General features: G+C 32.6%; 2 protein-coding genes across 2 annotated transcripts; both read right to left on the minus strand.

Annotated features, from left to right (window-relative positions):
• Nucleotides 1-2,312: 2,312 nt before the first annotated feature.
• Nucleotides 2,313-6,056, minus strand: LOC145017645 (solute carrier family 40 member 2-like). Its single transcript, XM_078975634.1, has 8 exons — nucleotides 5,891-6,056; nucleotides 5,240-5,390; nucleotides 4,026-4,222; nucleotides 3,440-3,940; nucleotides 3,151-3,322; nucleotides 2,923-3,060; nucleotides 2,716-2,826; nucleotides 2,313-2,560 (listed from the first exon to the last, which is right to left on the minus strand). The coding sequence occupies exons 1-8, from the start codon at nucleotides 6,001-6,003 to the stop codon at nucleotides 2,423-2,425; spliced, it is 1,521 nt and encodes a 506-aa protein (XP_078831760.1). The 5' UTR covers nucleotides 6,004-6,056; the 3' UTR covers nucleotides 2,313-2,422.
• Nucleotides 6,057-7,581: 1,525 nt separating this feature from the next.
• Nucleotides 7,582-10,668, minus strand: LOC145017965 (Sel1 repeat protein). Its single transcript, XM_078975910.1, has 4 exons — nucleotides 10,320-10,668; nucleotides 9,544-9,613; nucleotides 9,357-9,419; nucleotides 7,582-7,776 (listed from the first exon to the last, which is right to left on the minus strand). Exons 1-3 carry the CDS (start codon nucleotides 10,524-10,526, stop codon nucleotides 9,370-9,372), a joined length of 327 nt encoding a protein of 108 aa, XP_078832036.1. The 5' UTR covers nucleotides 10,527-10,668; the 3' UTR covers nucleotides 7,582-7,776; nucleotides 9,357-9,369.
• Nucleotides 10,669-15,313: the final 4,645 nt, after the last annotated feature.

Consider the following 15,313-nt stretch of genomic DNA (forward strand, 5'->3'; position numbering starts at 1 on the left):
GACGGAGAATAACTACACTCTAGAGTAGCACTCCAGAACGGGATCGCAGCACCAATCATTCCATCTAAGGACAGCAGCCTTTCTATTCCTCGCATTAAACCAGAATAATGAGAAAGATTGGACCTCGTAAGCCAACACCGATATAGATTTAACACCTGAGGCGTGCGACTTCAAGTTGCGGTAACTCCAAACCACCCATAAAAATACTAACATGATACCTTCATGAATGTTTGACAACCTCCTGTGGCCTTGCAGCAGATTTTTGCAATTAAGGAGATCCCCAATCGTACGTACATTTGGATCCAATAGCCACCACCAGCCAGATAATCTTTGCCATAGATCTTTTGTTATTCCGCATTGAGTAAAAAGATGGTTCTCGGTCTCTGGAGCTTCACCACACTCAAAGTCTTTAAATATGGAATTATGCCTTTAGAAGCTAGCATCGTCATGTGCCTATGTCTATGTCATTATCACATCATCAATAGCATCATTAGTTCCATTTGTAATAACCTCAATCGTGTACAAGAATCCATGTTTCTAACCTCAAGCAACTACTATTTTCCCTTTTCTTGTCTTCCGTTGATGACCTCTGAAATCCATATGCGACAGTCGTCTAATTTGTTGGAACTTTGACTACAAAATTACAATGTGGGACTTATCCCACATTGGTGGAAGAGAAAACCTTCTCCCACCTTATATGTCTAGTCCCACTCATTTAACTAAATGGGTCAAGTAATGGGTTAAGCATATTGGGCTTGGGTTGTGGTGTTGGATTAGCCTAATTGGACTTAAAATGGGCTAATATCAAGAGAATATTTAATGGTCAAAAGATGGGCCTTGGGCCTTGGGGTCTTCCTGATTAATTACGAAATTAATTTTTATTTTTTTTTAAATTCGTAATTACTGAATGACAGGTTTTTAACAGTTATTTTCGGTTTTGACAGTTTCCAACTGTCATAACTAATACCTATAAATACATGTTTCATTCATCTGAAAGGGGTTGCAGAAATCATCATTCACACCACAGAATTCTCTTTAAAAAATTCGTTCTTTCAAAGATGAAGAGAACATAGGAATTTCGTCAGAATCAAGAGAAGTTCTTGATTGATTGTTGTATCCTCTAGACAGATCCCCACCAGGGAAATTTTTGTCTTAGGACACTGCAATTTGCAGGCCTCAATCTACATAATTTCGTTTTGTGTTTCTGTTGTAAGCATAAACCATCAAGTATGTTTTCTGCAAACTGATTCTTGTATATTTCATATATATATATATATATATATATATATATATATATATATATATATATATATATATATATATATATATATATATATATATATATATATATATTTCAATTTCGTTTGTTTTATTTCTGTTAATCTTGTTGATTGTATACTTCTGTCATAACATAATTAACCCACATTAATATGCTTCTATTCAGATCTTTAATGTATCTAACATTTTAATGTCGAATTCGAGCCAAGAGATATTTTGATACAACATCACATACACACATATTATTAAGACTATCGTATGTTAGTCTCACCATGTCACTATATTGCTTAAATGTGTATATTGATTTTCTGAATAGATTGGCATCAAATGATTTGCTTCGATATTCGACTAGATTCTCTATGCAACAAATAAAGAATCGTCAAAATTGGCTTCCATTTTTACCTCTTCTTGCATTTATATGGTAAAGTTCGAGTCACTGATATATGAAATACCCGGATCCTTTCCAACAAACGATATATTTCTTTTTCTTAAATTGGTCATCTTTCATGATTCTAATTTTCCTCTACTATTAACCCCTCTATCAAATAAGGTGAAGGGAAATATGATGCCCATGCCCCTGATCCATACGCAATATGGAACTTGAACACTCACTTCCTTCAAACTTAACTTTTCCATCTTCAACCGTATCTCTAATACCAACTGATAGGTTTTCAAACAACAAATATGCAATTAAAGATGCAACAAAAAAAAAAATAAAGAAGAGGGAAAATTGAAGTAGTTCATATTTTATGGTAATCGTGATATGCCCACATACAACATAGAATTATTATTTACGGCATATTAGATTTTGAACACAAAACGGACATATAAATCGGCGAAAAAAAAAAATCTTACTCGTTTAATTTTACACAACACTAGTCCCACCAATCTACAATATATATTTTTTTAATTGAAGTAGAGATCTCACCTCAAACAAAATTCATAGTTACAGGCTTACAGATTACAATCATCGAGAGCTAAACGTGATTCTGAAGTGTTTTAAGTTATGTACATGTTTTACATGCTAACATATCTAAAATGAACACGAATACTTAATGCCATTGGAATTGCCGGTATATCAAGTCTCATACTTGTAAGTTTGTGACCATTTGTTACAACATTACAAGTATCCAACACCAAATATTTACACACATCTACGAAATAACATGAGCAGTTTTTCAAAGTGAAAGAGGTGCTTCCGAACTCGATAAATATGAACACTATACATAATCACTGCTATTGTCACCAACCAGAACGACACCAAGATCAACTTCCAGAAATCCTAAAACACAGAAAAAAAAACATTATCTTAAAACTAGAAATTATAACAACATAATTTTAATTGTTACCCATTTACTCCACCTTAACAAAAAATAAATGATAGAAAAAAAAATTAATTGTATAACGGAAGTAAATGGTATAACGAACGAAGATCACCTCGGGATTAGAGATAATCAACCCCATGATGTATGTCATCAAGTCCCAGAATGACTGAATCGAGTTTTGAACACCTCCAACAACAGCTCGATCGGATTCAGAAACTTGATCCTGTTCCACAATCAACATAAATGTAAGAAAGAAAAAAAAAAAAAAAACATGAATCTAGAATCATTATTCTTAGAATTCAACGGCATATCAGGTCACCTGCATTTGTTGAATAACCGATAGATCAAACGTCCATAGCCCTAGACGTGAAGCTGCAACTCCAGCCATCAATAAATAAGCCGATGCGGTATTGTTCTTAACCCATATTGAGCCAACACAAGCCAAGAGGCATGCCCACTATATATACATACAAAAAAAAAAAACTCATGACTTTAGCTTCTAGATAGCCTTTCAAAATCTTTGATAAAAAGCCTCCATGGAAGATACCTGTGACCAGATCGACCAAAGTCCAGTTCGAAGTGTTGAAATTCGAGTCTCCATGGAAGGATACAAAAACGTAGCTGAAATACCAATTATAGCGCTTATTCCTCTTCCCAATCCAATTATATACACTGGTATTCCATCCCATTCCAATGTCGCAGTCATCAAAGTCCCGAAACTGTTAAAAAGATCACACTAAATCAAGCGAAAAGAACACTACTGTATCTTTCGTTTCATTCCAAACAATCATTTTACAAAAAACGTTACTTTGTAACTAGAGGATCAAGAATGGCACCTGAGGACAGTAAAATAGAGCAACGCTAGAGATAATCCAGGCAAAACGACATCTTGTTGAAGGTAAACTCGCCAAGCACGAATAAACGAACTGTTGGAAACCCTTTGAATGAGTTTCCTAACAATTGGATTACTTGATGAAACATCTTCTGAAAGATCTTCTTCTGTGTTATGATGTTGGATAAGTTGTTCTTGAGAAGTAGAAGAAGAGGATGCATGTTCTTGTTGAGTAGCTATGTTGGTTTTTAGTCCTCGTTTTTTGCTGCGTTCTTGGAGAGCTGGGATTCCTTTGTATACGGAGTTTAAAAGCCAATACTGCAAGAAAACCGAGACTATGTTCCAGATTGCTAAACTTGCAGCTGATGCGATTAATGACACGAAACTGATGATGAATCCTGTAACGACAGGTGCAAATAGTTTGCATATGAGATCGATTCTCCGGATTCTGGAGTTCATCGTTGTTAGTAAGTTTGAAGAATGGCCTTCTGATATCACCACCACCCTGTCAAAATTTGAATTATATGTCACGTTTAATGTCAAACATGATATGACATATAGAACGATTTGACCTTAATTGGAAGATTTACCATTCTCTTTCAATCAAGATAGTTCCGGCGAGAGTTGAAAGAACAGCAAGAGCGCCGGAAAGATTGGTCAACACGACGAGCAATGTAAATGCAGTGACGTTGGTGGCCCGCAAGTCCGGAGAGATTAAAAGTCCGACCACCGTGACTCCGGCAACGATGAATGAGAGGTTTTGAGTTATTAGCCAAATTCGGAGAACCTGTTAAACAAAGATTTCAAAATCATGGGCTCATGGGATATGAATTGCATTGTTTTTCGGATCCATAATTAATGGTTTGGAGTTTGTGGGCTGGTATTGGGATGGACCTACATGGTCTCTGATGCTTATGTATCAATCTTTTTTAACGGCTATAGGATTCATATTACACGTGAAGTGAAAAAAAAAACAAAACAAAACAAAAAGGTGTAAATGTTATTACATGTAACGTGATGAAAATTTAAGATTCATATTAGATGTAACATGACTGGATTATATTGTACCAAATGTGTGGACTCATAAAAAAAAATGTCAGAAAAACAAGAAAAACATGATTTTAGAAGTGACACGTACCCTAACAATTTCTAAAAATTTTGAATTATCTCCGAAAATTTGAGGGGTAGCCCAACTACCCATCCTAGTGGGTCCATCCTTTTGTAATGGATTAGAAATTTTAATTATGGAGCCATTTTTTATGATGAGAGCTAATGTCTTTTGCAAAGATAAGAGAAGATAGTATAAAAAAGATTGAAACTTTATCCATCTCGCAAGGTAAATGTTATACAACCTATAGCTACCCATAAAACATAAAGGAGAATGCTAATCCCAGCTTGGGTTTGGTTGGTTAAAGTATAAGTGTAAGGATTTTAACTTTAAGAAAAAAATAATAATAATTGGAAAGAATATGATGTAGAAACTAAATGATTTTCACAAGCCTACAAATAGATAGAGGAGTAGGTGGTGTCATGTCCACCTCACGTTTTTTGGCCATGACTTAAAAGGTTTTACTTGCAGTACGTAGGTAGAATTTACATTATAATTTTAATTGGTGTCGGACTATCTTTTAAATTGATTACAAAATAAATACTTGTCAAATCAATTAAACGCATTGTGTGGAAATTTTGCAAATCAGTTGAGTAATATTTTTTCTCTACTAATCAATCCTTGAAACGTTAGAAAAAAAAAATGATGATGAAGGATTACTTAAAATAGAAAGATGTAATAAGAAAGAGATTGAACCTTTGGGTATGTTGAGTTGTCAATCCACTGGCCTACAAAGGGACCAAATAAGGTGGTCGATGCTGACTCGACCACTCCATAAGCCGCTGCCATAAGCAAAGAGTCTGGCCATACGTTTATCATATACAAACCCACCGAAAACTCCCACGTCCTATTTATCCATAACGTACGTTATAGTTTTATACAATAAAAATCAAACGAATTTGTATCTTATAACTATTTAATTTGGTTTTTATCATGTTGACTTTTAAAAATAGTTAGTAATATTTAAATCTTATGCTTAAAATGTAATAGTGTTAATTAAACCAATAGAATTAAATTAATGTGTTGGATATAAATTGAATACACAAAAGAAAAAAACGAAAACATGTTTTGATATTAATGTGACTAAATCATAGCAATTACACACATGTAAAAACAACCCCCAAATCAAGATATATTTACAAGCAAAATCGATTTTTGGGTTTTTAGGGTTTCTTTGAAGTTTTCAAATATAGAATGAACCGATTTGCATATATATATATATATTAAATTTAAATTGCAGAGAAAAATTACCTAAAATTGAAATATATTGTTATTAAATTACAATATTGAGAGAGAGAGAGAGAGAGAGAGAGAGAGAGAGAGAGAGAGAGAGTGAGTGAGTGACACCTGGCACCCCATCTGGCTAAGAAGTGTCCGACATATAGAGACGCTAGAAGAGATGTATCGATAGGATCTTGATGATGATATTGATGACGGGGAAGAAGCTGTTCATTGTCCATTACTCTCTCTCTCTCTTTCCCTTATATCCTCCCTCTTTGATCCATAAATGTTTGCGTGAGTATTTATAATTGTATCTTGAAACAACAAATGATGAAAATGACCTTTATACCCTTGCAAATTCAGCCAATATAAAAGTATGAAACATGCCATGGGTAGTAGATAGCTGATATAATTATTTTAAAACATGCATGACATGGGTAGTAGGTAATTGGTATAATTAATTATTTTATGCGTGTAGATTAAACTGAATTATGTTTTAATTACATGTTCTGATTTAAAGGAAGTATCAATCACATGAATTTTATCAAATTATTAGTTGCCGAATTCTGGAGAAAAACAAAAGAAAAAGGAAATTGAATTGTATTTATATTATACATCATATACATACAATGTTTCTATATAAATATGCAATGTTTCTCATAAGTCATCAAGTTTATTCACGTTCTCCTCATTTGGAACTTCTTCAGGTTTCTCATGAAGGGCTTCCAATCAATGCCACTCAAGTGGTGTTCTTGTTGTGTTTAATAGATAACCATAAAGTTTTAAAATATCGTTAATATTTATTTAATTAGTTATTTACTTTGTAAAGAATTTATATTAGACTAGGTTTATTGTATCCTCAGATAAATCTCTCCTTGTGTATTTTATATTCCACCCATGTGAAGGGAGCACACAATTATAAGGTGTTTGGGATTGTTTCTCAAAACAACTTATAAAAATATTTGACAACTCAAAAACACTTCTCAAAATAGATTTTCTTTTAGCTTTCAAAATTAAATTTTAAAAAAAACATAAATTTGACATTTTAGTACTCTTTTTAACCATAATAGCTTTAAATAAGTCACACATTTTAACATATTAACTTGTTGGCCTTTTTCACCACAAAAAATAATCCAATTTTTTTTAAACTTCTTTTGCCACTAGTTACCCACTAAGTCACTACCATAAATCAATAAACACTTTTATCTAAAAACTTTTAAAATTGAAAATACAATCCTTAATATTTACTTATTATTCTAAGGTCCTTCACCCCTTTAGCTATCTGAAAAGATTTACATTCAATAGTTGCTACTCAATTAGTATATAATCTATACTTTCGATAGTTACCCATGATAACATTTATATGATAATCTATATATTCAATAGTTGCTCAAAGTGACATTTGTTATTTAATATACTAAACAACCATAAATGCATGTAACAAAAATAAAATAACATAACCTAGCGTAATGTCCAAGTATTAAATATATATATATATATATATATATATATATATATATATATATATATATATATATATATTAAAAAATAAACCAAAAAACATTTATCAAATTACCAGGAACAGCTTAAAGAAATTTATATACGAAGTTGAATTTACAACTTGACCCCTATGATTTGAATTTTGTAACAAAAATAACACCCTTCACAATGTACTTGCAGGTTTAAAAAATATAAAAAATAAAAAGATGAGAGAGAATCTGAATGTGTACCCTTTCCGGTAAAACTAAAATAAAAAGAAAAACAAAAATAATAAAACCGACAACGATCAACAATAGAAAACCTAGGAACTCACAAACTGTTCATCCACATATAAAAAATAAAATTAAAAAAGCAAAGTTTTTCTACACCAAACAAAGACCAGAAAACCAGTCAATTGTACAAAAAGGACTTTTTCTTTAAAACGAACAACAAAATGAGAAGGCGAAATATGCATTAAAAAGCCATGTGCATTTCCGTACAAATGATTAATTAGTTGAACAAATCCAAGAGCCCTGCAAAAAAATAAATAAATAAATAAATAAATTAGTTTAATTATCATCATGAATATAAATCCACATTATAGTTAGCGATACCAAACAATAGAACAATCGAACTTTTAAACTCAAGATGAAGGGCTATTTACATCTTTACACACTATAGCAACATAATTAATTTGCAACAATTTTAGGCAATATAGTTTTGGCATTTTATGTAATAAAGCAACAATCTTATGTAGGGATTTTTCTGAAAATTACGGGCTAAAATTCAAATATCTAAACAATTGCCATTTCTTGTCCTTTTCTGTAAACAATTTGAAATGAAAAATATATAGTTCCTTTTATGTAATATTGCCATTTGTAAAACCGAAAGTACCAACATTTGAAATGAAGAAAAAAAAATTAAAAATGTATCTCTTTTAATGTTTCAACAAGTTTTATGCTCTTTCGGAATGCAATATGGGCATTCGTTAATATTTCTTAAATTTTTTATTATATCAAAGATTGTCATGTATTTTTGTGAAAAATTTTAATTAGCATGTTGTCTTTCTTCTATTTAGGAATAATTGACGGATGTATGATGAGGTTAACGTACATATGGAAGGAAAAATATAAATAAAATTAAATAAAAAAAACAATCTACTTCTTGTGGGCCAGAAAAAAGAGAGATTTTGACTTTTTTTTTTAAATCAAAAAGCTTGGTTTTTCGATTACAATTGGAAAATTTCCAGGCATTGCAGAATTTAAAATAGAAAGCAGAATATAAAATAGAAAAAGAGAGATTTTGACTCTTTTTTTTTAATCGAAAAGCTTGGTTTTTTAATTAGAATTTGAAAATTCCACGAATTGCAGAATATAAAATAAAATAAATCTGTCAACCACATTAAGGGGGTGTTTGGATGTGTGTTTAAACTCAATATTGTGATCTGATTTACAATAATCAGTTTTCAATGTTTATGATTAAGATTCTGCGTCTTTTGACAAGTTAAGGGTCAAAAACTCAAAATAATTCAATTAACTCATAATCTGAATATTTGAACATCTTTTTTTTTATTCTTCAAGTCATAATAATAACTTTATATGGACACATACAAACACTGCCTTAAGTTTGTAGCAAATACTACAACTTGAACTTATTTTTTAGTTTTTGGGTGAATATTACTACTATTTTCAGTATGCATTGCTATTCATCATAGGCATTCGTGAATACTTTCATGTTCTCTACAATATAATAAATTAGCTTTCATTAGGGCAATTATTATCTCGCTATTTCTTTTATAATCAACACTTTAACCTTATTACTTGCATTCAACCTTCTTATCATTAACATGTCTTCTCTCTATCTATATACATTTTCACTTAAATTTATCACTAACCACCTTTCAAACAACACATTCAGGAATTATAAGTGATTGCATACAAGTACTTTTAAAATGCATAAAAAAAGGCAATATAATAAATAATAATGGTCCTAGAGAAAAACAACTCAAATAACCACATAGAAAAGAGTCGAATACTTTGATAAATTATCCTTAAAAGAATCCATGAAATTCATAAAATGGAGAACATGTTTGAATTAAATTGGGGTGCATTACCTTCTCATGTATATCAAGAGTCATCCAGCAACTCTTCTGAATCAGAATCACTTGCGTTATAGCCTGATAATCAAATGATTTAGAAGTTTCTTAGTGATTCAGAACACATGCATTCAAAAATATCTATAGAGAGAGAAGAGTGTGTGTGTGTGTGTGTGTGAGAGAGAGAGAGAGAGAGAGAGATGACCTGGACGTTTATTGCTAACTCTCCAAACTGAAGAACGGACTCTTGCAGCTCTTGTCATCCAAATTTTTGCCTGAAACAAAGACATTGATAATTCATTCTTATTATATGATTAATACACTTAATTTATTTGCATACTATAAGTGATTATAAATAAGGTCCCTAGACAAAAAAATTAGATGCGATTTATGGGTGATTTGCATCGACTGAAATAAAATAGAGTGGTTAAACCACAAAATATTGTGGCTTTTATGTATATTGCCCCTAACTGATGAACATTACTGAAAGTTCAATATCACAAGAGAAAACATGAACAAGTTTTTATATGAAATGCGAATCAAACATTAAGCTTATGCAGAAAAGGTTAAACACATTAAGCCTGATGAAACTTATAACATGAACAGAAGCAAATAGGTGTAAAGTAATCTAAAAACTTCCCAAAAATAGAAAAGCTACAATTTTTATGGGAAGAAACTAATTTGGGCAAAGGCTCGACGATTATATTTTTGACAGTATTCGCTTGAAAAAACACATATTTGTTCCTCAAGAACTGATTCCAAATTCAAGGGAAAAGGTGAGAATCACTTCTATGCGTATCTGTTTGACCTTTGATTATCCTAAATAGTCAAAATTTCAAAGGGGTTTTTAGAAATTACAAATTGGCCCAAAAAATCCCAATTCATCATATTCCTGGATTCCTAATAAACATGCATACTACGAATTGAAAACAACCAGGAAATCGAAGTCAAAATTCGAAGTTTAAAAGGTCAAAATCAAACCTTTTGGGTATCTTTTGGAATCCCATAGCCATTGAAGTACATCTGGGCAACCAAAACTTGCATAGACAGATCCCCGGCTTTGGCTTCTTTCAGGGTGTCTTGAAACCATCTTCTCAAGCAATCAGACACCACATCCGACAGCGGAAGACGGTGGCTCTGCTTCTCGCCACTACCACCGCCTCCGCCACTGTTATTGCCGTTATCCATCTTCTTTTTCAACTTTGACCCTCAAAGTTCTCTCGATTCGTCAAAATTTAAACAGATTTCTCAAGATTCGATGTGGGGTTTTCTGATTTTTCTTGGATTTCTGGGTTGTGCTCAACAATTGAAAAAAAAAAAAAATAGCTGAGCTGGGTTGGCTTGTGGTGGACGGTGAGAAGTTGGCACACGTAGAATGCAGTAAGCCAGTAAAACACACAAATCAATATTTAAATTGCTGATTTCGTTTTTATATGAATAAACGAGGGATTACCATGAAATTTCGTTGAAGGGATTGGAAGATAGATGTTATAAATAGAGGATTAGTAATTTAGAAACCAAGAAGGCGGCTGTCAACAACAAGAAAATAACAGCTCAAAACGACATCATTTAGAACAAGGGGACCTCCTCATTTAGAATGTGGATGGTATGCGAATTATTATTGAAAGATAACTAGATCAACATAAAAAGTTCGGAGGTTTTAGCAAAAGGAGATTACTTACAAACGTATTTACCAAAATCTTGATGCGTTAAATCTTATTTATAATATAATTAAAGTTAAATTTTATTTATAATATAATTAAATTTATAGGGTTAATATTATCAACACCAACAAACCTTGGGAATCCCTTTAAAATGGGGTAGGGTATCTGGCGACAATCATGTTTCCATCGAGGATAGAACGACTCCGTCGATTAAATGACATGGCATGTACGAAATGAAAACCTACAAATGAAGCAAAACAAGGAAAGAGTACGTTAGGAAGGATATTTAACAAATACATGAATAGATTTTAATACAACATAAAATAATATGTCGATGGTAGAGGGACTACGTCCCTTAGATGAATCTGACATGTGTGAAAATGAGAATGATACCTTCATGTCACATATGACTTTGATGCCTCCCTTCATTTTAACCAACCTACATTTATATGATGGGTGATGCTTACCTCCACAATGCACACCCCTTCCCTTGTCGATAAACACCTCAAACGCTTGAAACTCTCCTTTGGGAAAAAAGCTTGCTCCCCTATGCTTATATGTACTCTTTCATCATTCGCACCCCCACTTATATTACACCAAAGATACTTTGTTTTTACAGTGTTGATTTGAAGCCCTTTCTTTTCTAGTAAAGACCCCCAAGTTATAACCTATCATTCAACTCAATCCCATACTTGGGTTTGAACACATGGCATAGAGTAGCAATACATATAATGAATAGTCATGACATGGTTCTCTTGGACTTCTCTATCTTCCTAGGTCCTCCATATCGCCACTCAAAATACATTATCATATGTCTTTTTTAGGTGTATGGACATCATATAGAGATCCTTATTTCTCTCACTAAATTATTCTGTAACGCATTTAAGAAGGTAAATCCCCTCGGTCTTCGACCTCTCAGGCATAAAACCAGATTGGTTTTCCAGAAATAGTCATGTTGCAATGCAACCTAACATCCATAACTTTCTTCCATAGTTTCATCGTATGATAAATAGCTTAATATCTCTATAGTTCCCAGAACTTTTTCTATCATCTTCATTTTTATAAATTGGGATCATAGTGTTTCATCTTCATCCTCAGGCATCTTACATATTTCGAATATATGGGGTTAATATTATAAACGATCTTATATATCCATATTTTTATGTTTAAACCTAAAAAAAATTATTGCCAATAAAACCCTTACATCTTTTCAATTTCTTCATTTTGAACGTTTTAATAGGTTTATCGGTAATTGACAAAAAAAATAAAAAATAATAATAATAAAACCCTAATATTTAAGAAACATTTTTTGCATGGACCAACTTTTTCATTTTAACTTCAAATTCCCATGTTTTTCTTGTTGATATTGCTTATGGTGTTCTTGGTGGATAAAGATGAAGGTCTGATTGTATATGTTCTTACGAATCTTAAAACTGAAGGTTGTATATCTGTTAATTTGCATGGAATTGTATCACAATTGGTTCAATGTCTATTAATTTAGAGACTTTATGTTCTACAGTCGATAACTATGATGGAATCGTGTCAAAAATGGTTCAAGTAATTTGAAAATGGAAGGTTATGTGTCTACTAATTTGAAGATTGTATGTTCTAATTTGCTAACTAAAGGCTCTATGTCTACTAATTTGAAATGGGTAATAATGCAATGTTGGTCCTTGTGACAACCCGAAATTTCTATCTTGTGAAGCCATCCAATCTAACCAAAAGTCAGATAAGATCTTTGCCTTCTAGCCTTGTTAAAGGTCATTCTAAAGACTTCTAAGCCTAGTACACTTAAGGATTGAGTGTTATGAAGTATTAGCTTGAGATTAGAAAGTTGCAATCAAGCTGGAAACTCCATCACAAGGAGTTTACAGCCGCAAACTAGAGTTTACGACCCTCAAAAGTGTGAGTATTCCATCTATCATGTAGTTGGACATGTTAAACACTAGATCATAGTCTTGAAACATCATAAATCTCATCAACTTCAAGAGTTTACGGCTGTAAACTCTTGGTTATGGTCGTAAACCCTTGTCTTGGTCATAACTTGAGCCTTAAACACTTCTAGACACTTTCTATCCATTAAGCACTCTTGAACCCCTTTGATTTAAGACCCAAAAGACACCATTTAGAGAGTTTACGGCCATACACTCTTGGTGTGGCCGTAAACACCTCAAAAGCCTTCCAAATAGTTGGTTTTGCTCATCCACTTGTTGAGCAATAGTCCTTCAAGCTTCCCAATCATTCAATCACCCATTTATGCACATTTTACCATGAGTTTACAGCATAAAATCCATGGCCGTAAACACCTAATGGTGGCCGTGAACACTCCTTTGAATCAATCACATGTGATTCTACACTCCATTTCAAGTGTCCCTTAGTCCCTTGGAGTGTTTCCTTGCATGATAGTTGCCTTAAACACTAAATTCATGTCATTATATACCATATTATGTCATTTAGGAATCGATTGTGTCTCGTGAATACATTCGTGGAACTTCTCATCCTCACACGCATATTCGTTTGAATCACCCACATAAGGTGAGTTCATACCCCTATAATCAATCTTTTAAACTATTTTTTTAAATACTTTTAGGGGGAATACAAGTTGAACATAATGTTAATTGTGTAAATGTTTTGTTATAAACATCTTTTAAAGGATTTCTTATGCATAATTAAGTAATCAAAATGTTTCAAAAACTCTTTTAAAGTTATGTTACTTTATAGTTTACAAACTCCGTTCTTAAAGTATAATCATAACTTAGTAGATAAAATGAGTCTTTCTTCAAGTCAATACCAATCCCAGTAAACATACTAGTAAACTATAATAGGTATAGTTTAGGGGTTCAGTTCATACTATAACAAAGTACAGAGAAGAACATACTATTACAAGTACAGGGAGGAACATACTATTACAAGTACAGGAAGGATCATACTATAGCAATAACAGACGAACAATTCAAGAATTACACACTTATACGATGTTCCTAGTACTTTAGGAAGACATCGTATCCTTAACTCATTGTTTGTAACAAATTAAGGTGTTAGTATATCTTTCCGGGTTTACGTTAACACCAGTACGATTACACGTATCGGGGTTAGCAGGCATGAGGTGATAAGACATAATAATATATCTTTCTGGGTTTGCGTTAACACCAGTACGATTACACGTACCAGGATTAGCAGGCACGAGGTGATAAGACATAATAATATATATTTCCGGGTTTGCGTTAATACCAGTACGATTACACGTACCACCGTTCGCATGCACGAGGTGATAAGACATAATAATATATATTTCCGGGTTTGCGTTAACACCAGTACGATTACACGTACCTGGGTTAGCAGGCACGAGGTGATAAAATATAATAATATATCTTTCCGGGTTTACGTTAACACTAGTACGATTACACGTATCAGGGTTAGAAGGCACGAGGTGATAGCAATATATTGAATCGAAATTATTTATACAGAGTACATTTGTAAAGTACCTCACTATAATAAATAAAACATACAGTTATACAAAACTCACATTAGTATCGGCTAAGGTGTCAAGAGTACAAAGTTTCATTACTTCTAGTAGTCGTCCAAACAATAGAACATTGAGTAAACTAAACAAGAAACTCGTCTGTAAATGGTTTAATCCATTTTATTAAACCAATATAACTTAAAGGACCTTAAGTGGTTAGTTCTATAATATCGTATTTTTTTACATGAGGGTTATACATATCATTAATATTTGATAGGTAGTTGGACGTGTGATTTTCTCCTTACTTCTTGTTCCTTGTTTGGTTGTGTGCTTAGGGCAGATTCACACAACTCATTATCCATTCGATGTTAGATTATATATAGCTAGTGTAAACTAAGTGATTATAGAAGAAACCATTTTGGTTACCATTTTTACTAAAGGAAATAAGAATTGTTCTTAAAAGAATGTTTTCTTCACACATAAAGGAACTATTACAGCTAACTCCATGAGTACCAAAGGAATACGTCAGGGTTTTATACAACGACGATCTAACAAATAATGGGATGTGTGACTTCCACCTTATTTTCTGTTCCTTGTCTGGTTGTGGAATGAGGGCAGACTCATACAACTGATTATTTGTTTACTCTGAGTTTTATAGAACTAGTATCCATTTATCACTCATAGAAAGGATTGTAGCGCCATTTTTACTTAACTTTCAACATACCATAATATATAGGATCTTCTGGAGGAACAGGCGAACTTTTCTAAAAAAAAACTTTCAACTTACTTCACATTACTAAAAATACATATGAACTCACCAACATTTTATGCTGATACTCTCTTTCAAA

The sequence above is a fragment of the Lactuca saligna genome, chromosome 9, assembly GCF_052625555.1.
Source record: "Lactuca saligna cultivar CGN05327 chromosome 9, ASM5262555v1, whole genome shotgun sequence".
In the NCBI taxonomy this organism is placed as follows: domain Eukaryota; kingdom Viridiplantae; phylum Streptophyta; class Magnoliopsida; order Asterales; family Asteraceae; genus Lactuca; species Lactuca saligna.

Coding starts and splice junctions, on each gene's coding strand:
- LOC145017645 (XM_078975634.1), bottom strand. CDS start 6,003: ATGGACAATGAACAGCTTCTTCCCCGTCATCAATATCATCATCAAGAT. Junction 5,391..5,890: donor TTAGCCAGATGGGGTGCCAG/GTGTCACTCACT, acceptor ATGGATAAATAG/GACGTGGGAGTTTTCGGTGG. Junction 4,223..5,239: donor ACAACTCAACATACCCAAAG/GTTCAATCTCTT, acceptor TTTGTTTAACAG/GTTCTCCGAATTTGGCTAAT.
- LOC145017965 (XM_078975910.1), bottom strand. CDS start 10,526: ATGGATAACGGCAATAACAGTGGCGGAGGCGGTGGTAGTGGCGAGAAG. Junction 9,614..10,319: donor TTCCAAAAGATACCCAAAAG/GTTTGATTTTGA, acceptor TCTTTGTTTCAG/GCAAAAATTTGGATGACAAG. Junction 9,420..9,543: donor AGTTAGCAATAAACGTCCAG/GTCATCTCTCTC, acceptor TTTGATTATCAG/GCTATAACGCAAGTGATTCT.